At 42.6% G+C, this 25,822-nt stretch overlaps 1 protein-coding gene across 1 annotated transcript; it reads right to left on the bottom strand.

Moving 5' to 3' along the window:
• Nucleotides 1-5,284: 5,284 nt before the first annotated feature.
• ACBD3 (acyl-CoA binding domain containing 3) lies at nt 5,285-24,056 on the bottom strand. The gene is made up of 9 exons (XM_030447790.1): nt 24,028-24,056; nt 23,648-23,922; nt 15,439-15,580; nt 14,651-14,791; nt 13,825-13,983; nt 11,552-11,726; nt 9,212-9,404; nt 7,927-8,211; nt 5,285-7,051 (listed from the first exon to the last, which is right to left on the bottom strand). Exons 2-9 carry the CDS (start codon nt 23,904-23,906, stop codon nt 6,840-6,842), a joined length of 1,566 nt encoding a protein of 521 aa, XP_030303650.1. The 5' UTR covers nt 23,907-23,922; nt 24,028-24,056; the 3' UTR covers nt 5,285-6,839.
• Nucleotides 24,057-25,822: the final 1,766 nt, after the last annotated feature.

The following is a 25,822-nucleotide window of genomic DNA, read 5'->3' as shown; positions in this document are numbered from 1 at the left end:
GCCAAGGAAAACTCATCTGTGAGGAAAATAAACAAGAAAAGGTGAGCAACCTGAGCAGATTTCTCTTGGAAGGTCTGTGAAAGGATGTTGCTAAGCCACCCAACTGGCCTTGCCTGTGGTTGGTGCAGGCTTGAGGGTCCTCAGTCCCTGCTGAGGGATGCGTGGGGCCAGAGGAGAACATCGGTCGCATGCAGCTGGCTGGGACAGGGGGAGGTGTTTTGACAGGGCTGTCGTGGCACGCTGTAGGTGTTCCAGATGCTGTGCTGTGCTAAATCAAAGGCCAGCCCTGGGACTTGGCAAGCGGAATGGCTGAAAGCCTCATTAAACATTTCCCACCTTGTGCTCCCTATCACCAAATCTGCACTGAAGCCTGATGCAGGCTGCAAATAACTTTCTGTTCTTCTACAGCAAAAAATGAAGATCAGAGCTTGAGAAATTGGATGCAAGTCAACAAGGGACTGTTAAAGTCCTCTGATGCAAACTGTGGCTGCACTGCAAAAGGCAGAAAGACCTTGTGTGGTTTATGTCAGGTTGGAGACCCCTTTTTCTTCTCTGGTGTGAAGTCACCCTTTGGTCCTGAGCCCCAGCAGAGCTACAGCCAAGACACAAAGACTGATTTAATAGAATCATAGAAAGCTAGGGGTTGGAAAGGACCTCTAGAAATCATCCAGCCCAACCCCACTGTCAAAGCAGGACCACCTAGGACAGGCCACACAGGAACACACTCATGTGGGCTTTGAAAGTTGGCAGAGAAGGAGAATCCAAAACCTCCTTGGGCAGCCTGTTCCAGTGTTCCACCACCCTCACAGGAGAAGTTTCTCCTCATGTTGAGGTGGAACTTCCTATGTTCTATCTTAAGCCCATTATTCCTTGTCCTATTACTGGGCACCACCAAACAGGAATTGGCCCCTTCCTCTGTACACCCACCCCTCAGCTATTTATAGACATTAATATGATCCCTTCTCAGCCTTCTTTTCTCAAGGCTAAACAGCCCCAGTTGTCTTAGTCATTCTTCACAGGAGAGATGCTCACGTCCCTTAATCATCATCACAGCTCTCCACTGGACTCTCTCCAGTAGATCCCTGTCTTTCTTGAACTGGTGAGTTCAAAACTGGATAAAGTATTCCAGATGTTGTCTCATCAGGGCAGAGTAGAGCTGGAGGAGTACCTAATCTGACCCCTAATCTGTCCTGGTGCCTGGTGTTATTCATACTCAGATGCAGAACTCTACATTTGTCCTTATTAAACTTCATGAGATTCACCTTTGCACAGGTCTCCAGGCTATTTAGATCTTTTCTGTGTTTTGCTTCATCTGATTGAAAAACTTGGAGATGAGGAGGAATGGGGTTCTCCCATAAAGCTGAAGTGCCTCTGTCTAAGAAAGGGAGCAGCCCAGCAGGGATCAAGCCTTTGCCTGGGGCAGGAAATACAGTGAGCTGAAGAGTATCCAACCCAGAGTACTGAGGGCAGGCTCATGGAAAGGGGCATGAGTGGGGGCTTTTCTCAGTGCAATGCTGCAACATGCAATAGATGTTGTGATTTTAATTTTAGTTTGTATTAATTTCAGCTGCTCCATCAGGAAAGCACAGCCAAGGGGTTTTTTTCCTCAAAGCTTCTCCTGGGCATGCAGGCCAGCTGCCAGATTGTGCGAGAAGTGACAGTCACTGATCAGCCACTCCTTTAAAACAAGGTATGAAACTTGAAGTCCAACACCAACAAAATCACTAAACTGAAGAAAAGTCCACAAATTGGATCACCAGTTAGGTTAGTTAGTCTTGAGCCCTCTGATACTTAAAATCCATTTGAGCAGCCTTCTCACCAGCTTTGTGGTGGAGATGTACAAGATGAAAATAGTAGAGTTCAGGAGGAGAATTTGTTACAGACAAAAAGTGTCACCTTGCTTTTCCTCATTCCTTCTGAGTTTCTCATTTTTAGAACAGCAAACAGTAACTTTGCACCTGCAGTATCTGTATGGCATTGCAATATCTGTATCAATACTAGTCCCAATTGTTTAATATACTTCTTTAAACTAGTTTGACATTGTTTCAATTAAACACCTTTGAAAGGCCTTTGATATGCAACTTCCAGGTCTCAGATTAGCAGTATTTGGGGAAAGGGACCTGTGGTCCAGTGGAGGGACATGAAGATGATCAGAGGGCTAGAGTCTATCTCCTATGAAGCCAAGCTGAGAGTTGGGGTTGTTCAGCCTGGAGAAGAGAAGGCTCTGGGAGAACTAATAGCATCTTTCAGTACATTGAGGGGACCTACAAGAAAGCTGAAGAGAGATATTTTACAAGGACATGTAGTGATAGGACAAGGCACAATCACTTTAAACTGGGGGAGGGTAGATTTAGATTAGGCATTAGGAAGAACTTCTTCATTATGATGATGGTGAGACACTGGCAGAGGCTGCTCAGGGAGGCTGTGGCTGCCCCCTCCCTGGATGTGTCCATGGCCAGGGTGGATGGGGCTTTGAGCAACCTGATCTAGTGGGAGGTGTTCCTGTTCATGCAGGTGAGTTAGAACTAGATAACCTTTAAAGTCTCTCCCAAGTCAGACCATGATTCTATGCTTTGCCTAATCTTCGCGTATGTAGTGTGAGATAGAGTTATGGCGCTTTTTATTTGCATTTTTTGAGCAACGGACCCAAAAGCACATAGCTCAGGTTTGTAACCTGCCCTATCAAATATGCTCTTGGTGTAAAACACAGCTGAGGCCAAGGCAAGAAAAGCTGCTGTTGCAGAACATAGGACCAGTGTTACCACAAGGACTTGGACATGACTAGGACAAATCCAGCACATGGATAAACAGAGACCCCATCTCAAAAAGTTTTCCCTTTTGTATACTGCCTCATACAGTGAGCATGAGTGAAAGCAGACAGGCCTGCAATGGAATCTGAACTCCTGCTACTGAGCTTGATCTGCAAATGGACTGACTGCTGGAGCTGTGTTTATAATTTAAACTGTTTTTTGAAGGAGGTGGAATGAGGGGGTGATGAGAGCAGAAATAGCTACAAAGTAGCACCTTGCACTAGAGAAACTGTAATTTCCACAAATCCTGGATGTCCATACAATTAGCTGGGCTCTTGCTCCAGCTAGCACCTTGAAGCAGCTCCACATCCATGGAAGGTGCTGGTGTAGTCCCCTGAGGCAGCCAAGGAGGGCAGGGGAGCTCAAGGAAGGACAGGAGATACGGGGCCCGAAGCTGGAGGCCAGAATAGCAGTCAAACAGGCTGGAAGGTCTTTTTCCAGTTTCTTCTTGATGTCTTTTCACTGCAAATGTAGCACAGGGTGAAAAGGTTGGGACTGCAGGATCTAGAAAGACAAGAGTATCATGCTGTCAGAGAGCAGCCTTCACATTGCTGTTTTAGAGTAACAAGGCTATCAATTGCCCTGAGCGATTACTCAGGCTGGAGAAGTGGCTAGCACTTGGGTGAAGAACTTTGCACACAACAGGTCTGTACAGCCTACTGTTAAAATTTCTAAAGCAACTGCCTCAATAGGAGTAGGTTAAATGGCTAAATTATCCCTTAGTCCTCCTTTGACAGAAGACAACTGATTTTTATGGCCCCTCCCATTACAGTTACCTCAAAGGTTGCCTTCATTTGCTCTAAATCACAAAATGTTTAATCTGCGACTTACAAAGCAAAGTACAAGGCAGAAAGTGTTAAAACCCAAGGGGTGGGGAAAGACAGCAGAGAGGATAAGCAAGGATAACTTTACAGAGCAGTCAAGTGGCTTAATTAGCAAGTCACATCACTTACCCTCTGGGACATCTGAGTCAAGGAAGAACTTGCCTTGGTATCTCCCCCATGCAACTGCCTTGAGGAAGAAGCAGCATGTCAACATCCATGTTGATGGTGCCACAGAAAACAATGTCACTTCTAAAAACAGTTTGTGCCTCAGACTATTTAGCTTTTCTCAAAGGACAGATGTATTTGGAATCTAGCTTTGTCAACCTGTTCACATGGCATCACCGAGATTCACTGACAGTGACTCAGCTCATTTAGAAAATGTTTGTGATAACTCTCTTGTGGAAGAGAGACACCCTAAGTCAGCTGTCAGTACAGTGCTTCACTTTAAACTGGAGAAAGGGGAATTTATACATGTGTGAGACAAGTAAAATAGGACCAGTTAGGGTAGGCTTGCTGCTGTAATTGGGTTTTCAATGCACTGTGTATTTCACGTGAAACTAGTTTGTAGAATACCCAGACAATATGGTACATTGAACTTCTCAGCATCTTGCTTCTAAAAGCACAGCACTTGTGTTCCCACTGAAGAGACTTCTGGTCTCCAGATAACTAGAAGCTTGAGAGGCCTCCATCTATGGTCACAGATGGGGCCAACAGGACCTAGAGCATGTAAACTACGAAAGTGCAAAACCCATTTCCGGCTCCAGGATATGATACTTACTAGTAGCAGTTAAGCAGCAAAGGGTGATTTTGGCCAAGAGAAACCTTAATGTAACATGCTTCCTCTTTCCTCTAGGTTCTTGCTTTTCTTCAAGTTCAGTCTAAACCATGATAGTCCTGCCAATCTCTTGCCCTTTGGGCCAAAGGCTTTCTCAGGACAATGCAGCCAGCCTCTATTGCCCCTCAGGGCTTGGGGTCATTAAGCCTCAGGGGAAAAGGCAGGCATTTTTCTCCCAGGAAGAAAACAGCTTGCAAGTTTTAGCTTTCCAACCCTCTAAAAAGCCAAAGCAAATATGGTACACAAGCTGGGCTCTCCTAGTATTGACAGATGGCCTCACCCATCACGAAAGTGTCACTTGTCATGCAGAGTCTTCGGTCCAAGTAAGTTGGCTGCTCGGTCTACAACATTAGTCTGGTACTGAATTTTTAAAAGTAAGAGACAAGATGACAAGCTTACCTTAGCTGAACAGTCACACACAACAATACCACAGCTTCCAAATAAATAAAAAGCCAATAGCATTACAGATAAATGTATTTTAATTAGTATTAATTATCCCAAGGTATCTTGAAATCACACTTGTATTGTATTAATCAACAGCGAGAGGCAATAAAAAGCCTGAAAACGTAGAAGTTCTAACATCCAACACATGACAGTAAGTGCTGCTATTAAAAGCAACAAACATTGCTCCCAAGAACAGATATTCTTAGAGGAGAGAGCCATAACATTTTTGTATGGACAAAAAAAAAAGAAAAAAAAATTGAAGACCAGAAAAAATGTATTACAACCTACCTTTTGGAAAGTTTGGGTTGTTTTTTTGTTTATTTGTTTTTGTTGGATTTTTTTCTTGTTTTTTTACATTAAATACAGTTTTCTTTAAAAGCAAGATTCTTTCTATAGTCATGGTCTATACACTGTATGTACACAAGAGCAGTACATTGTACAGTATTTTTGGATAAAGCAGCACTCACTGGCTATTAGCTGGTATGGTGTTGCAGAACCAAATTCAAAATGACAAGTTAAACACTCTAGAAGTTACCTCCATGGGTGGTATGACAAAAGTAAAGTATATTGTATATACAAATGGGATTATTCAAACAAATCTCACAAACTCAATACCATGTGCCATGGTACATGCTGCAGCTAATCAGTGGAAGTCTTACTGCAAGAGCTGGGTCTGACAGACCCAAAGCAACCATTTTCTTCTTTGAGTAACGAAGTGCATTACCCATGCAGAGAGCACTTACACAAGTTGTCATTGCAACACATCACCCCTGTGGTGCAGGGCTCCAAGGACAGCAGATTCTTACTGTGGTTTCAAGTCAAGCATCACCTGCATTTTTCCACTACACAAAATATGGAGTGTCCAAACTAAGCCATGTGGAACCGAGATCAAAGCTGCATTAAGTATCTGTACATGCACTCTGCCTTTCTGCAGTTACAGATGAAAGCAGAAAGTTTGCACCAAAGTATGACCAGTTCAGACTAATACAGACTGGCAGTGATTTCCATCATTAATGCAACATTAACTCCCGTACTTCGTCAAAGTGACTTACTGTTCTTCAGATGTACAACTTGCTTATTCAGGTTTTACAAAAACAAACCAAAATGTTGTGCAGAAAACTAGTTTCAGTTTGGTTTTTGACTGATCGTTGGTTTTTGGTTTTTTTATTTTTTAAAGTCTGCCCCATTAAAAACCCAGACATAAAAATACCTTATGGTTCAAAGTCAATTGCTTAAAAAATTACCTTTTTTATTCCATGGTTAACAGTAGAGCAGCAATCATTGTTCTTGTTAAATACACTTTTCATCATCAGTTTACATCTTCAAAGAGGTTATCTGCTGTACTTTTAGGATGCTGTTCATCTTTGCCTTAGCCTTTACAGTGGTTAAATGAACTTAATGTTTATCCTTTGATGAGGACAGAAGCCAGACAACTTGTTTCTAAACTGCATCAACCTAAAGTTTTAATGGCGCAAAAGTCTCAATTATAACTAAGAGAAATCTGCTACACAGCAAACTGCATCCAAATCTACCACTTATCGATGGGACCTTTAAGTTAACCATCAACAAGTTATTCAAAACATCCAGACCTTAAAACATCAGATTACCCAGCCTGTGAGCCAGTAGCTCCCCTTTTCATGAAGCTTTAACAAATACAGCTGATGTGACCTTAGCACTGGAGCTAATGACTTCCAATGGTTAACTCCAATATGTAAGAGGGCTAGAGAGATCCTGTTTTAAGCCCAATGCAATATGCATCAGTGTCATGGAGCAGGAAGATCCCAGTGTCTACTTGATAAAGTTCACAAAAGCCATACAGACACAGACACGATAGAACACAGACTTAAAAGGATCCATTGTACTTGAAGAAAATTCCAAATAAAATTACATCATCTGCACAGCCCAGCCCCAGACACAGGCACACCTTTATCTAGTATAATAAACTCTGTAGTAAACTGTTTTTGACCTCCATAGAGAGTAGGAGTTGTCAAATTTAAGAAGATAAACTCCTCTCCCTGGGTACTGGTGGCTGCCAGCATATACTTCTTCATGACAGTCTCGTCTGTACACAGGCACTATTTCATCTAGCTGAGACTTGCTGGCATTCTTTTTGACTTTTTCTTCACTGGTAGTATTTTCTGCAAGGGAAAAAAAAGGTGAAAAGCTGTCAGATAACATGGATGGATACTTTACGAGAGAAAAATTTCAGACTGTTCTGTAGACAAGGCACTCTTTGTTAGTTTACAAATCAATCAAGTTGAAGGAGTGAAAGCATTTAAAGTAGGAGGAACAGTAAGCATGCTCACCTCATTATGAATTTTACAGTTTGATATTAGAATCCACAATAGTCATCTCCCCAGCATAGCTGGGGCAGTTTGTAGAGATGCCAAGCTCTAGTTTTCATTAAGATATTACCCCACATTGATTGCTACTGATCTGACATACTTGATTACTCAGTATTCAGAAGGCCGCTGTTTCCTATGCCAGAGTAGTTAATTCTAAGCAAATCACACACTCATTTTTGAAACATTTTTTTCTCATGGCATGCTAGCCTACTCCATAGGAAAAAGTGGTGACTTGTGTCCTGGCCACTATCCGGAATTGCTCTTTCAAGCTGTTTTGCTGAAGTCTCAAGGAAACTTCCTCCTACAAAAGAGTTCATGAACTGCAGTACAGGATTTTTCTTAAGCATTTCAGTGTGCAGATTCCCTGTGCTCTAGTATGGCATGGGCTTCATCTAGCTTACTGAATAGTTGAAATGGGTAAGAGGGCACACTAAGTATTACTAAGGAGTAATACTTGGGAAAAGCATTTCCTCACCCTCAACTGCTTATCTGTGACCGAAGGAGGTGACTGAAGTTAGTTGCAGAACTGCACTTTCTATTCAAAATTGAAGACAAGATTCCAGCTATATGAAAGCTGGCAGAACTAGGAGATTCCAAGACAACCAGTTGAATTTTACCCCTGAGCAAGCTCTTTGGGTCTGGTAGATTATACAAATAAGCATGCTTACCTTCTTCTTCATCCTCATCATCACTAGATTCGCTGACATGCACACTGACTGCAGTATTAGGGGAGTCTGTCCATTCAAAATACACCCCAAACCCAATGTCATAATTGTCTGTAGCAAATTCCCAAAAGAGGTAAGACCCCTCTTCATGAGTTGGTACTCTAACTGTAACCACTTCCCCTCGGCCCACTGTGATCACAGAGTCTGCATCCTGCCGGATTTTTTCCTTGAAGTCTTTTATCTGGGGTCGTGTCCACATTGATGGGGCAGCTATCACTGGAGCAGAGTCTGGGAAGAGGGGAGGAAATACTACAGTTAAGCTTTGTTTCAGTTTTTATGCTAAATAATTAAGTGTGCTGTAGGGGCACCTGAGAACCATAAACAGTTGCTTCTAAGTAATTTTTTTTTTTTAACCGAACAAACATCTTTTCACAGTTGAAACTTGCTTGAAATGCAGTGCAACTTTAGATACTGCACTCTTAAATCCTAGCACTTCATCCATCTGCCACATTTAGGCCAACAGTGCTTATGCAGAAAAGATTCAGAAGACAGATATACAGGTGAAAGGGTTACATTGCACAGAATCTTTAACTGAAAGGATCTGTAACATGACAGAACTAGAGGTTTTAAATTAGTCTAGAAATTGTCAAGTATTGACAAAAATTCTGAACACCTCATGCCGACAGGGACCGTACTAGTGGTGGTTACATACATGGATCCAAGCAAGTGTTTTGATGACTACTGATTGTGGATAAAAGTATAGAGGAAACAGCCAGAAACACCATCAAGGAGAGCTGCTGGGAAGTTAGTTTTACTGATCCACTTCCACAGCTTCCTAGAAGCTGTCTGAGGAAGTCCAGGCTGCATATAAGAGAGGACTAAGCCACAGATAGGGCAGCATTCAGAAAGACTAAGAAGAATTTGGCTTTATCTTAAGCTGCAAGTTTTTACCTGAATTCAGATAAGACTGGACATATTTCTACACAAAACAGCTTTCTGCAGGAGCTTTTATGCTCCTTTCCTTTAAGTCAAGAACGAAAGATAATTCTGGATTCCACCCACTTTGCCTGAAATGCTTTTGCTGCTTCCTCTCTTCCTCCCCTCAAAGCTGCATTTTGCCTGTGCAATGTCATACTCCCTTGAAAGAAACTGGACCCAGGAATCAAATCTAGCTCTTGCATAGCTCAGTGAATCCAAGGAAAGAGCCACATAACCTTATTTAAGACAGCTGAATCCTAAAAAAAATTCCTTAATTAAAAATAAACAGTGAAAGCCTAGCTAGTCCTACCTTTTGGTCCATTCTCCAGTGCTTCTTCCAAAGCTTCTGGATCCAGCTCTTTTTCAGGGCTGTCTGCATGGGCACTGGCCTGCCCATTAATGGAGACGTTGTCCCCTGGGGCAGGTACGTTCACCTTTGATGCAGTAGTCGGAGGTGTCCCTGTTGCTGCCACAGTAACCTCCTGTTGTTTTTGTAAGGCTGCCTAAAAAGACAGAAATCAAGCCAAGTAAACCCAAAACCTTCCAAGATATCTCCTTCTTTCAGCAAAAGATATATGCTTTAAAGGAAAAAAAAAAATCCTCTCCCCCCTGCACCCTATAAGGAGGCTTGACACAAAAGACCAGAAGCAGTGAACATTAACAAGTGAGAATTACATGTACTTCACAACAGGGGAAATGTAGGCACTTGGTTCTAGGTTGGTGGATACAACCTGAACAAAATGATTAAATTTACAAGTTAGTTAGGGCAGGTCCAAACTTTTGCTCTTAACTACAGGAGTTCTGCATTTCAGTAATCCTTGTAACATTTTTTTAAAAACTGAAAGTAATGACTTGTTTGTTGGTGTTTACTAGTGGGCTGAAAGTGTTCTAGCTTGAGTTCATCCAGGTCTAAAAAGAGCTGGAAGTACCTCAGGTCTATTAAGCACTAGCCAGTTCATGATTTAACTTGCTCAACAGGGCTCTCCATCAAATCCACAGAATTTATCATTCTGTCCTTGTGCAAAGAATGAAATACATCTAAAATAAGATTATACAAGGTAACAACCATCCTGCTTTCCCTGGGCCCTGGAGGGCATTACTTTTCTGTACATAGAAAGCAGACAGCCACAACTGCAACAAGCAGTGCTGACAGCATTAAAGAAAACTGGCAGCAGCCACAATTAGAAGGAGCAGTGCTGATAGCATTGAAGAAAATGAGCAGCAGCATCTCTTGACACCTCAGTCTCAAGGAAGTAGTATCAACTACAGAAGGCATTGAGGACAAGACTGATGAGGCTATAGCTTTTGTTTACGACAACCAAATCAAAGGTGTTACTAAGCTTCAAGAGTAACTGTAAGAGGGCAGGAAGTCTCTGACTTCCCTATACGACTTCACCAAATCATGCTGTAACAGGTCCATGCCTTTCTTGTACTGGGGATACCAGAGCAGGTTATAGTACTCCAGGTGGGGTCTCATGAGATAGAGGAATAGAGGGGCAGAGTCACATCCCTTAACCTGCTGGCCACACATCTTTTTACATAGCCCAGGTACAGATGGCCTTCTGGGCTGCAAGAGTCCATTGCCAGTTGACAACAGTGTCCCCAAGACCATGTCTGATGGGCTCTCTCAATCCATTCAGCCCTCCCCCCAGTCTGTACTGATATTAAGGACTGCCCCACCTAGGTGCAGAACCTTGCACTTGGCCTTATTGAACTTCATGAGGTTCACATGGTTTTCTTCTTCAGATAGAAGGGGATCAGCTTTGTCAAAATACAAATAACAGGAAATCAGTTACTAAATTTTAAGTCTTAACCTCATGAACAATAGACCTCAAGCTAGCAGTTATAGGCTATATGATTCAGGTTCTGCTCAGATGTACTAAAGTCTGGCTTACAGCTTTTTAAGACAGTTACAGTTGGACATACTTGAACTTTAGAATAGCCTGAGATGTGAACACAGCAAGATTGCTCTAAACAGAGAAGTAGCCTTTCAAGCCCAGGCACAAAACACTTACAATTAAGTAACGTACTATACCGCCCATTGCTAACAGAAATATGAAAGTCTGTTGCGACAGAAATCATGAGTAGTCTCTTGCAGGCAAGCAACTTAATGATTCTTATGTCAGACAATAGATGCAAAAGGAGAGAAGTGAGTGGTACACAAGTTGACAGGGAGAAGCAATCTCAAATGCAGAAGTGATGTGTCAGTGCTCCATGCATGTTCAGCTGGAAACATATGGCTCACCAAAGCCTCCTGCCCTGCACAGACCCTCATGTGTGATACCTACATGAGGAGTCACTTGAATAGGATTTTTTCAAGCTCAAATGCACTGGTATGTACACCCATTAAATTACACTCACAAAAGATGCTGCAGCAGAGTGCTTCACCTATGATTTCCAAGAACAACACTGAACGAAGTAATTAGTGAAGAATGCTTACAATTTTCTTAAAGAACAGCTGCTTCAGAAAACTACTCAAAAAGATTAAATTAAGTGGGTTTGGGTATTTGAATCTGAAGTTCCATTAGTCACTAGGACATATCTCTCCTTGTAGCAATTGTCTTTTCAAGGAGACAACAGCAGACATGTTAATATCTCCCAAAGACAGCCTGGGACATGACATCTAAGTTTCTCAGCTGGCTGGCCATACCTGTTGCTGTGCAAGTTGGACTTGATACAACTGCTGCATGTATTGTTGATAATGCTGTTCCTGGAGCTGCCGAATTAGGATTTGCTGCTGTTCATAGTTGCCTGGATACTGCTGGGCTGCATACTGCTGGAACTGAATGGCAGTTTGGGAGTTCAGTGCTGCCATTATCTGTTGCCTAGATTGGTGGGAAGAGAGCACGAAGAGGGTATTAAGGAAATCCCTGTACTTTAGTGATTTAAGTGGCCTCAAAGACAGTTAATTCCTGTGGAAAAAAATTAAAACAAATCTATGTAACAGAGGAGAGCCCAGAGGCAATGTAAATGTGAATTTTGCCTAAAAATATACTGAGAATATAAAGAAGGCAGCAACATTTTCTTCCCAATGTTTAAAAAACATCAAGTGGTAAAAAACCCAAGAGCTTTTATGAAGTTCTCAATTTGTAACCTGATAAGGATGTAGGGCTAGAAAAAAACCAAGACTGAATTTCTCAAGCAAGTAAGGGGAAAAAACCCACACCTGGTTCTGGTTTCTTTCAGGAAACAAGCAGAAATCATCCTCCTATCAGCCCTTCTACAACTATTGCCAAGTACACACCTGCTATGGTACAGCGTGGCAGTGCTTCCTGGTAAACCTAAGAACATACTACATCACTACCTCGATTTCCCAGAACACTATGCAAAGATATGAAAAGCATGACTGCAGCATGATTCAGGAACAAAATAATGCTGCCAAATAGGATATCTGTGCCTTCAATAAACTCAACTGATGAAATTTTAGTAGGAATGCACGGGTAACTTATGCAAAAGGTCAGTTCTCTTCCTCTCTCCAGAGAGCCAACAGAAGCTATATAGAAAAAACAACAACAACAACAACAAAAAAAAAAAAAAAAAAAAAAAAAACAAAACAAAAAAAAAACCCAAACAAACCAACAAAAAAAACAACAAAAAAACCACACCAACCAAAACAAACAAAAAACACACAAAAAACACACAAAAAACCACAAACAAAAAAACAAAACAAAAAAATCAACCAACCAACCAAAAAAAAAAAAAAACCCAAAAACCAAAGCACAACAACCCCAAACTAGATCCACAATTCATTTTGTCTCTTGTTACATCCATTAGTGACCAGCAATCCATGCTTCAGAAGAGGAAAGTAATATCACCCATTAGCAGAAGTCATTCTTTGATTCCTGCCCTTCTTTCTTCCTCCAAAATCACCCTCTTAAAGCTCCAGTATTAGACTGGTTTGTATCCTACAGTGCAAGACCTACTATTTCAGCAAAAGTGTGACTTTAGATATGCTTGGGCTGTATATATATATCCACATTATATTTCTGTATAAATTCTTTGTAGCCAGTTACAACCACTTAACATATAACTGCTATTTGGTTAAAAACTCATCTCTTAAATTTCATTGCATACCACACTTGTTACTTTGCAACATTTTTCTATTGTATTCTCTGTTCATTTAAGTCTGTATGTTAAGACTCTTCTGGCTCTCACAGTGTTAACAAACAATAAACCTTGTGGATTAGTCATTTGCTCCCTCTCAAAGCAACTACATAGCAAGTGTAAGTCCCACTTCACACACAGCCCCTGCAAAGAAATTATTATGGAAAATGGTTGCTGACTGATGTGGAACAGCTCTGATGATTTACTGTTCTCAAATACTATGGGCGCAAAAGTAGATCCATGTTTTCTGCATCTGGATGTGATGGGAACAATGAAATATAACTAGAGCTGTATATCTGAGCTGAAGAATGTGCTTCAGACTACAATCAGTGCCATTTCAACATGAATTTTGTACTGCTTTTAGAAAGTTTCTAAAATCCAGTGATTGCCAGAGTACAAATAAGATGTGCAGATGCTTTACACGTTCTCTTTTTAGTGCTAGACTACCAAGTTAGAAAAATTTCAGCCATGCATTCCAAACACCCCACTCAACTGCAGTTATCCCTTGTCAAGGCTCTGCCTTCTGTTTAAGGATAAAAATTCTCAAGTCACAGTTAAAAAAAACACTTCCAGGACACTTAACTCTCCTCAGTTAAGCACAGCAATCAACATTTAAGAAGCAGAGACAAGTTTTCATAAGGTGCAGCCTTCCCTTTAAACAAAGCCTCCCTGGCACTTTCACCTGAGGGGGCTGCATACATTGTTCTCTGCAAACTGTGTCCCTCTGAAATAAGAATGCAAATGTCCCTGCCGGACTCCAGCACTCTGAACTTCAGGTATTCGGTTCTAGCATATAAAGTACTTGTGTCAGGTACTCACTTCTGTTGCTCCATCCGAAGTCGTTCTTCCTCTATTCTCCTCCTCTCTTCTTCTTCTCTTCTCAGTCTTTCCTCTTCTTCTTGCCGACGTTTTTCTTCTTCTTTCTGTAAACGCTCACGCTCCTCTTCCTCACGCTGCCTCCGTTCTTCCTCTTCTCTTCTGCAACAGCCACTCAATAAGCTATTTCAGCATTCCTACAATCCTAGGGTGAGTTATTTTCAACATGCTACAACCTGCCTTTCGCCTGCACAGTAAGGCTTTTTGTCTGGTCACTTCAAGCTGGAGAAGTGTTTTATTGGATACAAGAAGAAAACTTACTATTTAGTTTAACTGCACTGTGCAGCGTGACAAGTGTAAATTCACCGTTATAATTTGATATGCATTCTAACCTGTTACTTCACTATCCTCAGTAGACAACAGTAGAAAAAAATTGTCTGGAAATCTTAAAAACAACTTCCAAGCTTTAACATATGTTCAATAATTACATGAATACTGTATTTTAATAATCACATTAATGTAAACAATAGTAGAAGACAGCCCAAGTTGCTAACCCATACCAGTTTAAAGCATACAAGTTTAATGCACCTGAAAGCATGTATTTCTTCAACAGATGACAGTATCAGAAAAAATTAAAAATCCTTATATTCCACTTGCAAAAAAGCCATTCTTTACAGACCAAGCAAAAAGGCTTAAGGAGATTAAATGATACTACAGCTACCTAAACTTGAAGCATTTCTGTTTCCCAAGACAACTTCAATCTAAGCTGGCTGTGACACTGTCCACAGGTCAACTTGTACACTACAACAACAAAGGACTCAAACACTACCTTTTCTTTTCTTGTTCTTCTTTCTCTATCTTGTGGGAAGTCACATATGTTGAAAACAAGTGGCAGCATCTATTCAGAAGCTTAACAAATTCTGTCATAGCTTTTGGCTTTGACATGTTTCCAAGGGCAGCCCATTCCTTCCTAAGAGAGAACAGACAGCTGAAATAACAGAATACTCAACTGTTTTCAATTCAGTAGGGAACTCTGAGAACCCAGCAAAGGAAAAAGAAATAATTGAGAGACCAGGGGCCAAATTTATCCTGTGCAGTTTCAGAGGACCAACATGAATTGCACAGAGGACACATGAATTGCAAGCAATACAAGAGACATGTCTGAGACTGCCCAGCTCTCATTAAAATTTACTGGGTTTGCATACATCAGATATTCAATTTCAGAAGTTATCCTCAGTATTAACAAAAGCTATGGTGAATGCTGTTACCACTGGCAAAAAGCTTGCCCTGTTGTAACCCTAGTGTGGAGTTAGGATGAAACACAGACCTGCTCATTATTGCAGCACTAAACAAATCTTAAACTGCTTTGGGAAACTACACTCCAGGCACAGAAGCTTTTCCTAATGTTGTCTGAAAAAACCCCAATATTCTTGTAGCTCCTTTACTTAATTGTAACTCAGATTTCTAAGATGCATTTGAAGAGGCCACTCACTTTCCACTACCATACACATACATTGACACAACCCCATATACTTTTCTTCTTACTATGGAAATTGCATGATATTTTCTTTGGACAAGAAAAGCAGAGTTAAGACCAACAAGAGTACCAGTCTTTACCTTCTATCATTACCCAGCACATCAAAGAATCCAACTTCAGGGCAAGTGTCAGGGTTGTAAGGCCCCAGCAGAACCTGCTTGTGCAGTGCCACAAGTTTGAGTTTTTCTTCATATGTTGGATGAAAGGCTTTGCCATCTTTTTCTGCAGAAGAAAATTTCACTGTTATGATTAATTGGTTAAGCACAGGATGGCAAAGAGCATTTTGTATCACTACTATCATGAATTTCTAATGTGCCTGACAAGTCAATTGTGGTGTGGATAGGAAGGATTTTCCACAAAGATGTGATCTTACCTTTATAGATTACTCTCCTTTCACACTCTTCATGTTGATGAAAGACATGAAAATACACAGAGCAAAAATCAGAATTAAGAGAAAGTTTTCCTTGAGGCAATTTGATTGCTGCACTTAACCAAGGCAGCTGGAATAACCCCTCACAACAAAGTTTTAGAGGTGACTGTCACACCAATGCATACAGAGATCCCTGGCCATGTGATGCAGGCAATGCAAGCCTGAACCTAATCAGAATTCCAATGACTCCACAAGAACACCTTCTGGAACAGTCCCAGTTAGATCCTGTGATGCATTCAGCAGTAAGAAGATATTTAAGATGATACATGAATTAGTCAGCTAGGAATTACCTCAGCACACTTAAACAGTCAGAATCAAAGAAACAGGTATTGCTATATGTAATAACACTGTTATTATATAAAGATATATTTTTCTTGAGCACAAAAACAAGTAAGTAGGCACCATCTCCTTATGCATGGGCTGAAATGAGGAAGCCATTATTGAATTTAAGCAGACATTTCACATAACCGTAACACTAACACCCCTCCATGTAGCCAGGAACTACAGGCAGAGTCTGCTGGTAGTTTCTCTCCTAGTACAGTGAAAGTTACTTTGTAACGAGTTGATCACAGGCCTGAACTGAACAGTACAATTCACACCTAAATTTTAGAGCTATTTGCATATTGCAAAATTGCTCAGCTAATGTTTGTGAACAGTTACTAACAGGAAAAGAAGCAAATCTCAGAACTATAGAGGTAGGATAACTTACTGGAAGAATTAGAACAAATGCTTCTGCAAATTAAGAATCTGAGACAAACCAAGAGGGCAAGTGCTTGCCAGTCACAGCATGAAGCCCTATTTTTTTATAGACTAAGTTCAACACATTACTGGACTGAACATCAGAAGAAACAAGGAACCAGTACATACATGCTATTAATTTTGAAGACAGAATCAAAACATTAGGAAGGTAAATATTTAATCATTTATTATCCATGCCTACAGGTCCACTTCACTCTTCCAGAATTTCACATATTTGCTCTTCTTGCAGTATTGCACAACTTTACAGCAAGTATCTCTTCCACCTATTTCCAAGAATACCTGTTGGGAGTGGAGAAAACGGGGTTGTAAAGTCAGAACCAGAGTCTACTCAGTGGTATCCAGGGAAAGGACACAAACTGAAATACAGGAAATTCCACTTAAGCCTAGGAGGTGTGGGGCTTGGGGTGGGTTTGTTTTGGGTTTTTTAATCTTCTTTTTAAATCTTCCTTCTTCTTTGTATTTTTTTTACTGTGAGAGTGCAACAGGTTGCCCAGAAAAACTCAAAGGTACACAGTCCTGAGAAACTGGATCTGAACAGATGACCCCAGAGATCCCTTCTAACCCCAACAAGTCTGGGATCCTTAAGAGATGCAAAGCAGCACACCTAGTATGCTCTTGCACTGGGTCTCAGATCTCCTGCTCTCAGGCATTTCTTTGGCTTTTCCTCAATACTTCACATTTAACTTTCTTATTAGGTGGCAAGTACTTCTATTAGCCTCAGTGAACAGCACACACATCGAAATCATACTTAATATCCTGGAGTGGCACTTTTAAAAAGCAAATCAGTTGACTACACTGAAATTTTGTCAAGCTTCTGAGGAAAGTATGCTTCTCAAGGCAATGCTAAGACACAGCTTACCTTGCACAGCCTGTACACCTACAGCTGTGTAAGCTTTTAAAAAGAGCCCTCAATAAAACCTCTATGCTGGACTTCCAGAGGGAAGATTTTGGCCTATTAAGAAGACTAGTTCAGAGTCTACCCTGGGAAACAACCCCTGAAAACAAAGGGGTCCAGGAGGGATGGACGTACTTCAAGGAGCAACTTTTGAATACACAGGACCAGGCTGCCCCAGTGTGCCAAAATGAAAGCTGGCGGGGAAGACAACTGATCTGGATGAACAGGAAATTCGGGTTAAAAAGAGACTACAGAAAAAAGGGCTGGCTACTCAGGAAGAGCTTAGGAATATAGTTAGGTCATGTAGAAAGAAAGAAAATTAGAGAGATGAAAGCACAATTCAAACCTTAACTTGCCACTTCTGTTAAGGATAACAAGAAGTCTTTCTAGGGATCCATCAACAGCAAAAGAAGGGGCAAGGAAAACCTCCACTCTACATTGGACATTGGGGGAAACATAGTTACCAAAGATGAGGAAAAGGCTGAGGTATTTAACTCTTTATCTCAGTTTTGAACAATAAGACAAGTTGTCCTGAGGACAGATGGCTTCTGGAGCTTGTAGAGAGAAATAAGAAGCTGAATAGGCCCCCTGTAATCCTGGAGGGAACAGCTAGCAACCTGCTGAGCCAATTGGTTCCTCACAGGTCTATGGGACCAGAGGGGATCCACCCAAGGGTGATGAGGGAGCTGGTGGAAGAGCTCACCAAGCTGCTCTCCATCATTTACCAACAGTCCTGGATCACTGGAGAGGTCCCAGGTGATTGGAAGTTGGGGAATGTCACGCCAATCCACAGAAAGGGCAGGATAAGTGCAAGAAACCACAGGCCCGTCAGCCTGACCTCAGTGCCTGACAGGGTTATGGAGCAGATCATCCTGGGGGCAATCACACAGCACCTAAAGGATGGACAGGGGATCAGACCCAGCCAGCACGGGGTTAGGAAGGGCAGGTCGTGCCTGACCAACCTGATCTCCTTTCATGATCGGGTGACTCGCCTGGGGGATGAGAGGAAGGCTGTGAATGGAGTCTACCTGGACTTTAGAAAAGCCTTTGACACCGTCTCCCATAGCATTCTCCTGGAAAAGCTGTCAGCCCAGGGCTCAGACAGGAGCACAACATGTTCTTTTCCATGCTATATGCAGCACGCCTGCATTTTCACAGAACAGACAAGTCTGACCTCAAACCCTAACTATCAAGGGAAGCTAGAAGTGGCATTTATGAAAAATGGTGAGCCAAGGGAGGAACAAACAAGCTTAAATGACAGAGGAAAACTTATAGATGAGAAATATATGACAGGCCTTTAACGACTTGTAGATAGTGCAGATTAGAAACAAACTCTCAATGAAGTATTTGGAGCCATTCAAGAGCTACTTTTCAAGTGAATTCTTCAGCATAAACTACAATGTATAATTATCCCAAAGATTTGGAATGTTTGTCATTACACTGAACAAGAGAACCTGAAGCTATCTATAGAATCAAATATGCTAAAAAGGAGCATTAGCGAGTCCAGACAAGTACCAAATTTATTCAAGCATCCATGAATGTACCATTTAGATAGGTATTACCCACACATCTAACAAAGCTGTCAGGAAGCTGAAAAACAAAGAGCTCCAGGAAATACACTGAGAAATCAAAAGCATGTGCACAGCAGAAGTACAGAAACTATATAGCCTTCGTCATGCCACTGGTATGCATAACCCAGCCAGGCCAGAGAAGAGCTCAGCTTTCTTACAGATGATTAGAATTCTTTCCTGATCATGCTTCAAACCATCACTCACCTGGAACAGGAATTTCTCAACTAAATGTTACACTTCAGCAGGGGCCACTGGAAGATCAAACTCAAGCAGTGTTTAAGGGGATGATTCCATGAATAAGGCAGGCTACTTAGGGACTTACAGAGAATGCTTTGGGCATTCTCCAGTAAGGGCCCACACATACACACACGTGCATGTACTTCACTGACTACATGAAGTAGTTTACCAAGGACACAAAGACTGGCTCCCACTTACTGCAAGCTCAGGCCTCACTGATGTCTGCCATAAAACCCCAACACACTGTCACTGTGATGTGACCCCTGGAAAGGTAATTCCTGCACATAAAATATCAGCTCTTCAGACTAACCCTCTCCTTGGTAGTGCCTACCTTCAACGGGGTCCCAGTTCTGCAGGCAACTTGGTTAAATACTCCAGAAAACAAATACTTTGAGCACTAATGACCCTCCTTTGCACTACAGGTGCACTACAGGCGCATGCTTGAAGATCACTGTGCTGGGATGCAAACACAACAGAAAGGTGAAGCTGTAACTAGTAATGAAAATCAAATAAAATGGAGGCTTATGTTGTCACTACATAGCACTGCACCACTGATACCAATAAAACTGCAATTTCAGACTCAAGGCAGATTAAGAAAAAACTGCATAATGCAAGATACTGTCACTCCAAAGAACTTCAGATTATTTATTTTCCTGTAAGAAACATGGCACAACATACTGCAGCTTTCACTCCAACTTCACCTACTGCACTCATTCTAAATGCCCAATTCCCATGAAACAGCATTCAGTCGAGTCACGTAGAAGAAGCTAGAAAAGTTTTTATAGAGCAATTTTTCACCTCACAGCTTTTAAAAGCAGAAGTCACGTATGTTAATGCTATTCATTTGCAAAGTTTTAATGAGCAAGACCAAACCAGAAAAGCAGAATTGCTGCCTGCAGATCACAGTATGCACTCTTACACTTTTAATTCTCCTCTCCTGAAGATGATCTGCATCAACAGAAGAGCTGCCAGTGTGCCCTTCCAAAACATGACCAAATGCAGATATAAGGGTTTCCATATTCTTCAGAACAAGAGCCTACTTAACCTATTAATCACAATGATGCCATCAAGTTAGCCCTCTAAAAAGTAGTAAAACTATTAATATAGATTGATGTATTGCTGAGGTGGAAGACATTCTTATCAGGGTAAGGGGAAATAACTTGAAGCAATCAAACAAAATTAGAGTACTTAACATACCAGGAGAATTTTCAGATAGCAAAATTTCAGTATGGTTTGTATACCATACTCAGATGTACAGCACTGCAAACCACTTTAGGCAGTGCATGAACACATCCGAGTCTGTCATATACTGAAGGTTGGGTACAATGGTATTTCAATAACAGGATGTGGAAAACCATAAAACCATAAAGGTTGATAATGGAAGAGACTTGCTGGCAGAGCTACGCAAGCCACCCCCTTCTACTGCAGGACACAAGTTACCTTGACTAGCATTGCTTAGAGCAGCTCAATAAACAAAATAAGCTGCCAGAGACAACTTTTACTCTGCTAGCTGCCCCAGATGAAAAATAAACACAGACAGATCAAGAGATTAAGAAAAATACCCATTTCATTAATGTGACTGTGCTCTTCACTGTAGAGCAAAGAAACTTCTTAATACAGCCATAATGCTGGCTGACCTGAACAAGGCTCAGCAGAGCAGTAAAGGAAAAATTATGTATTGTGAGGAAGGGTCTCGTTTCTCACAGAAAAACGGACTGGAACACTGTTAAACACCTATTTTCTATGCCTGTTACTCTGAAAAGCTTTCTTCAGAAACTATTATGGATGCTAAAAAAACCCAAAACAACTAGCACACATCTGCACAGCCCAGGGCCTGACAGTTGAAGTGACTTATGGTCAAGCACTTTAGATCTGCTTCTGTCTTTATGAGAGACAGACTAAACTAGCTTTTGAATCTCTTTAAGATAGCCTAGTTTCAGTTGCACATTTTTCACATTGTTTAAATGCGCTTCCACTGTTTTGTGTTCAAGCAAATAATTCTGTTACAAGCAATATGCCACCAGACAAGTGTTAGCAGTAGCAAACTCAAAGTATTTCTATTAAAGTTTTCTAGGAAGAACATACATCATGTATTACAACCAGATAACTCAGTTTGCACACTGAAGCAGATAGGAAGCTTCTTAACTGGCAACTGCTGCTTACCCTTTGACCTCACCCAGGGACAACTCCAGCAACCCAAGTTGAGCTCCTTCCATCCCAATAACCACAGTTAATCCCAATATCATAATTTTAAAAAAAAAGTGCTGCCTTGAATCACTTTTTTGTTCTATGGTTGCTGTGTGAGTAGCGAATATACACTGTAGCATGGTTAAAAACTGGCTTTAAGAAAGACAGTTTTTCAAAGACATTCTCTACCTGCAAATCACTGTAGTTTTTAGAAGAACAAGATCTCAACATTGACCTTCAGATGCCTTGTACATTGATCCTTGAAGTAAAGGAGGAAACTATTTGTTCCTTGGCATCTACAAGGCTGCTATACAACCATGCCTCCTCCTCCAGCTATTTTGACAGTGGATACATAGAAATAAGTTGGAAACAAAAGCAATTATTTTTAAGCGACAGGGATACAGAGCAAGCTGGCAGAATCAGTAATCCAAGCTCCTGCAAATCACCATCACATCTATAAATAAACCCCCTCATATCACTTTCAGCAAAAAACTACAGAGGAAAATGAACAGTGACTTCATGTGACTTTTATTGTAGCTGTAAGGATAGAGGAACAAGGCCTTAATTTGGAAAGTCTGACAACTCTATACAATGTGAAAAATTTTCCTTTTATGAGCAAAACTATGTGTTGCAAGAAATTGCATTAGGTTAAAAAGAAGAAGAGGACTAGTAAGATGAAACATGATCAAATTAAGTTTTTAATAAAAGGAAGGCAACAACAAATGCACCGATGAGACAACACAAGCTGGAACCTAGATTCCATTGACTTATCACTATCCAAGAGAAAGCACTAATATCATTAAAAGCTGAGACATAATAGACTCAGGTTATAAATAAGGTAGATAAGCTCATTCATAGTGTGTAATTTTTATACTGTCAATACCAGTTCCAGTAGAATATTAAACCAAATACAAAATGAGACCATGGCTGACTGAGCCAAAGATCTCCAAGTGCAGAGACATTTCTTTCTGCATCATGTTTTAAGATCACTCATTAAACCATACCAAAACCCTTTCAAGCAGTTTGGTTTACAGAAAATGTGGAGAGACAAGAGTTACAATGCTTCCAACCTGACACCTGGTTGCAGCACATTCTGACACAAGTTAAAAAAATTTAAAAATCAACACCCTTGTGATCCCTTATGGTTCTTAAGAAAACAAACCCCAAACCAAAACCAAATAAAAAAAAAAAAAAAACCAAAAAAACCCAAACAAGAAAAAACAACTTTGTGGAAGGGTATCATAAGAGGGTCAAAGAACCAGAGCTCAAGAAAGCTGCTTAGAGCTTAACAGAGCTTAAAGTTCCTAACAACTATCAGGGTGCAAGGGTGCAAGTCAGCCAAAATGAACACAACAGACAACTTTGCCCTTCCAGCACAATTTCCAGCTGCCAGTATTCGTGCCCTCAGAAATGGCAGCTTTCCTGGGGAGTCTAATAACAACTGACCGCCACAAGACTGACTTTTGCAAGACTGACTAGCTTTCCTAGAGCAGGCTGGACTCCCTGCTCTGTGCCTGATGTTAAAAGCAGCCACCTGAAATCCACCACAGACACACATTGCTACAAGGTGCACAAACACAACGCTACAGAGAGCACAGCTTTTTCTACAAAAACACATGGTAGACTTTCTCCTCCTGAGGACGAAGAGTGTGCCAAGGTACCTTTGGCTTCCTGCAGAACCAAACCTGGCTCCAAGGCTACACCCTGGGTATTTCACGGCTCGAGTCACGGCGGCAGAGGAACCGGCAAAGCCAGACTCGAAGATACCATCCCGCGGAGAGGGCACGGCATCTCACGCCAGCAAGGGGCTTTCAGCGGACTCGACACCATTCAAGACTCTCCTACGTCTGCACGCTTTTTCTTTGCAAGAGGGTTTTGGGTATTTACGCCATTTCTAAACGGGGTGGTGCAAACCCTCGGAAGTGATCTCCCGGCCCCATGAAGGGGACACACCATGGACCAGGACAGCTTCCCGGCTCCTCACCGCTCCCCCGCCCCAACTCACCCCCCGAGGGATCTAGGAGAAGCGTAGCCCCACCAGCCACCACCGACTGCCATGCCACGGTGCTGGCCTCTGCTCCCTGCCGCGACTGGAGCCCTAGGAGCCAGGCCACAGCGCCGCTCCCCCTCGGTCCTCAAGGGATCCGCAGCTTCACCTGCGTCCCAAAGTCGGGGTCGCCGGGGAGGCGGCCGATGCCGGACACTCTCACCTTTGAAGAAGCGGAGCGCCAGGCCGTAGAGCTCCTCCAGCGCGAAGCCCCAGCGCCGCTCCGGACTCAGGGCGGCCGCCGCCTCCTCCTCCTCCGCCGCCGGGGCCTCCCTCTGGCCCGGGGAACCAGGGGCCGCTCGGCTCCGCCCCGCAGCGGGCTCCCCCGGCTCACAGGGCGGCACCTCGGCATTGGGGCTCAGTGTCAGCCCGTCGACTGAGACCTCGAACCGGTCTGCATTCAGCAGCACTGCCGCTGCCATCCTCCTCCTCCTCCTCCTCCTCCTCCTCCTCCTCCTCCGCCTCCTTCTCCTTCTCCTCCTTCTCCTCCTCCTCCTTCTTCTTCTTCTTCTTCTTCTTCTCCTCCTCCTCCTCCTCTTCTTCTTCTTCTTCTTCCTCCTCTGCCTTTTCTTCTTCCTCCTCCCCCTCCTCCTTCGCTGCGGCAGCCACGTCCCGACTTCCCGTCCCCTCCGACCCGGAACTTCCGTCCGCGATGGCGGGCCCGCCCCTCCCAACACAACACACCCCGCCCCTATTCCTGCTGCCTCTGGAGTGTTTTACAGCCGCGGCTCGGCTGGTGGTGGGTCGCGTTTTCTAGGGCAGGCTCGTTCCCAGCGAGAAGGATCAGGCGCCCCGACCCAGCCCAAAACAGGCGGCAGTGTCCGCTTGGGCCTCCTTGCCTTACAGCTCTTTTCCGCTGGAGCCCGCTGCTGTTCCTCGCAGCCGCTCCTTGCAGACCCCGTCTTCTTTTTGCCGCCCTCTCGGGGCCGTGAACCGTACGGAGTGGTCCCGTGGCATTTATTCCCAGTGCCCCTCGGGACTGGGAATAAGTTTCGTACCCATCCCCCGGGCAGGTAGGGCAGCCTCGGCCGCAAATCCCGGGGTGTAAGAGGTTATATTGGAGACTGGGCAATCTTTTAGGTTGCTGTATAAAAGGGAATGATGATTTTTCAACATCTTTATGCCACAAATTGAAAGCCTTCTGCTCTGGCTGCCACTGTGTGGAGTCTGCCACTGACCCCTCATTCCTTTCTCAGGAAATGTCGTTCAGGCCTCACACAGGAAAGAAATGAGCTAGATGTAAGAGTACAAGGCAATTATTTCTCTAAGAGCTGTATCTGCAATTAGCTCACTCCCTTGTGACCATGAAACACTGTTAGCAATAATACTGTGGCCATGTGCTATGCAAGGAGGGAGCTGCTCCTGTGCACAGCTGAGGAGGTTTGTTCGCAGCACAAGCCATGGTTTCCACAGAACTTCACTGCTGGGACTGATCAGCCTGGAGAAGGCTTTGAGGACACCTTATTGTGTCCTTTCAATACTTAAAGGGGGCATACAAAAGAGATGGGGACAGGACTTGTAGTGCCAGGGCAAGGGGTAATTGTTTTAAACTTAAAGAGGATAGATTCCACCTAAATACAAGGAAGAAATTTTTTACAATGAGGGTGATGAAACACTGGAACAGGGTGTCTAGAGAGGTGGTAGGTGCCCCATCCCTGGAAATATTCAAGGTCAGATTGGATGGGCTCTGAGCAGCCTGTTCTAGTTGAAGATGTTTCTGCTCAGTGCAGGGGGTTGGATTAGATGACCTTTAAAGGCCTCTTTCAGCGCAAATAATTCATAAGTAGTATGTTGGTCATGTTTCTCACACAAGCCAAAAAGCATACTGCAGGGCATCCCTGTCTGGTGGTTCATAAAGCCGATGCAAAGGAAGAGAACTACACAGCTCCGTAAGCTCCTGAAACCCAGGGGTGCTTATGGGAGTGTCCCTTCTCCCTGTCCCCAGGGCTCTGCTGAAGACTGCTGCTCATTTCTGAGGAGGTCGTCCTCTGAAGTCAGTTCTGCTGCCTAGGTGTAACCATTCAAGTTAGTGCCATTTAGTGCCACCTGCTGATCTCTCAGGAATGCTGAAGAGATTTTACTGTCACAGAAAGTGCTTTGGAGCCTTTGGGTGAAAGGAAGAAGAAATGTAAAGCTTTAATTTAAAGTACTTTGTTTCCAGTTAGTATTTTTGGGACAGTGAATGCCACTCGGGGCGCTATTTACTTCATATAAGGCAGAATTGAGATTATGAGTCACATCAGTTTTCAAAAGTTTTTATAACCAATTGGAAATCCTTTAACCAATTGGAAAGCCTCTTCCTTTTTTTTTTTTTTTTTTTTTTTAAATTGAGGATCAA

This window comes from Calypte anna, chromosome 3, assembly GCF_003957555.1.
Source record: "Calypte anna isolate BGI_N300 chromosome 3, bCalAnn1_v1.p, whole genome shotgun sequence".
NCBI classification, from domain to species: domain Eukaryota; kingdom Metazoa; phylum Chordata; class Aves; order Apodiformes; family Trochilidae; genus Calypte; species Calypte anna.
Note: the sequence above shows the minus strand (reverse complement) of the source record. Positions and strands in the feature narration are given on the sequence as shown.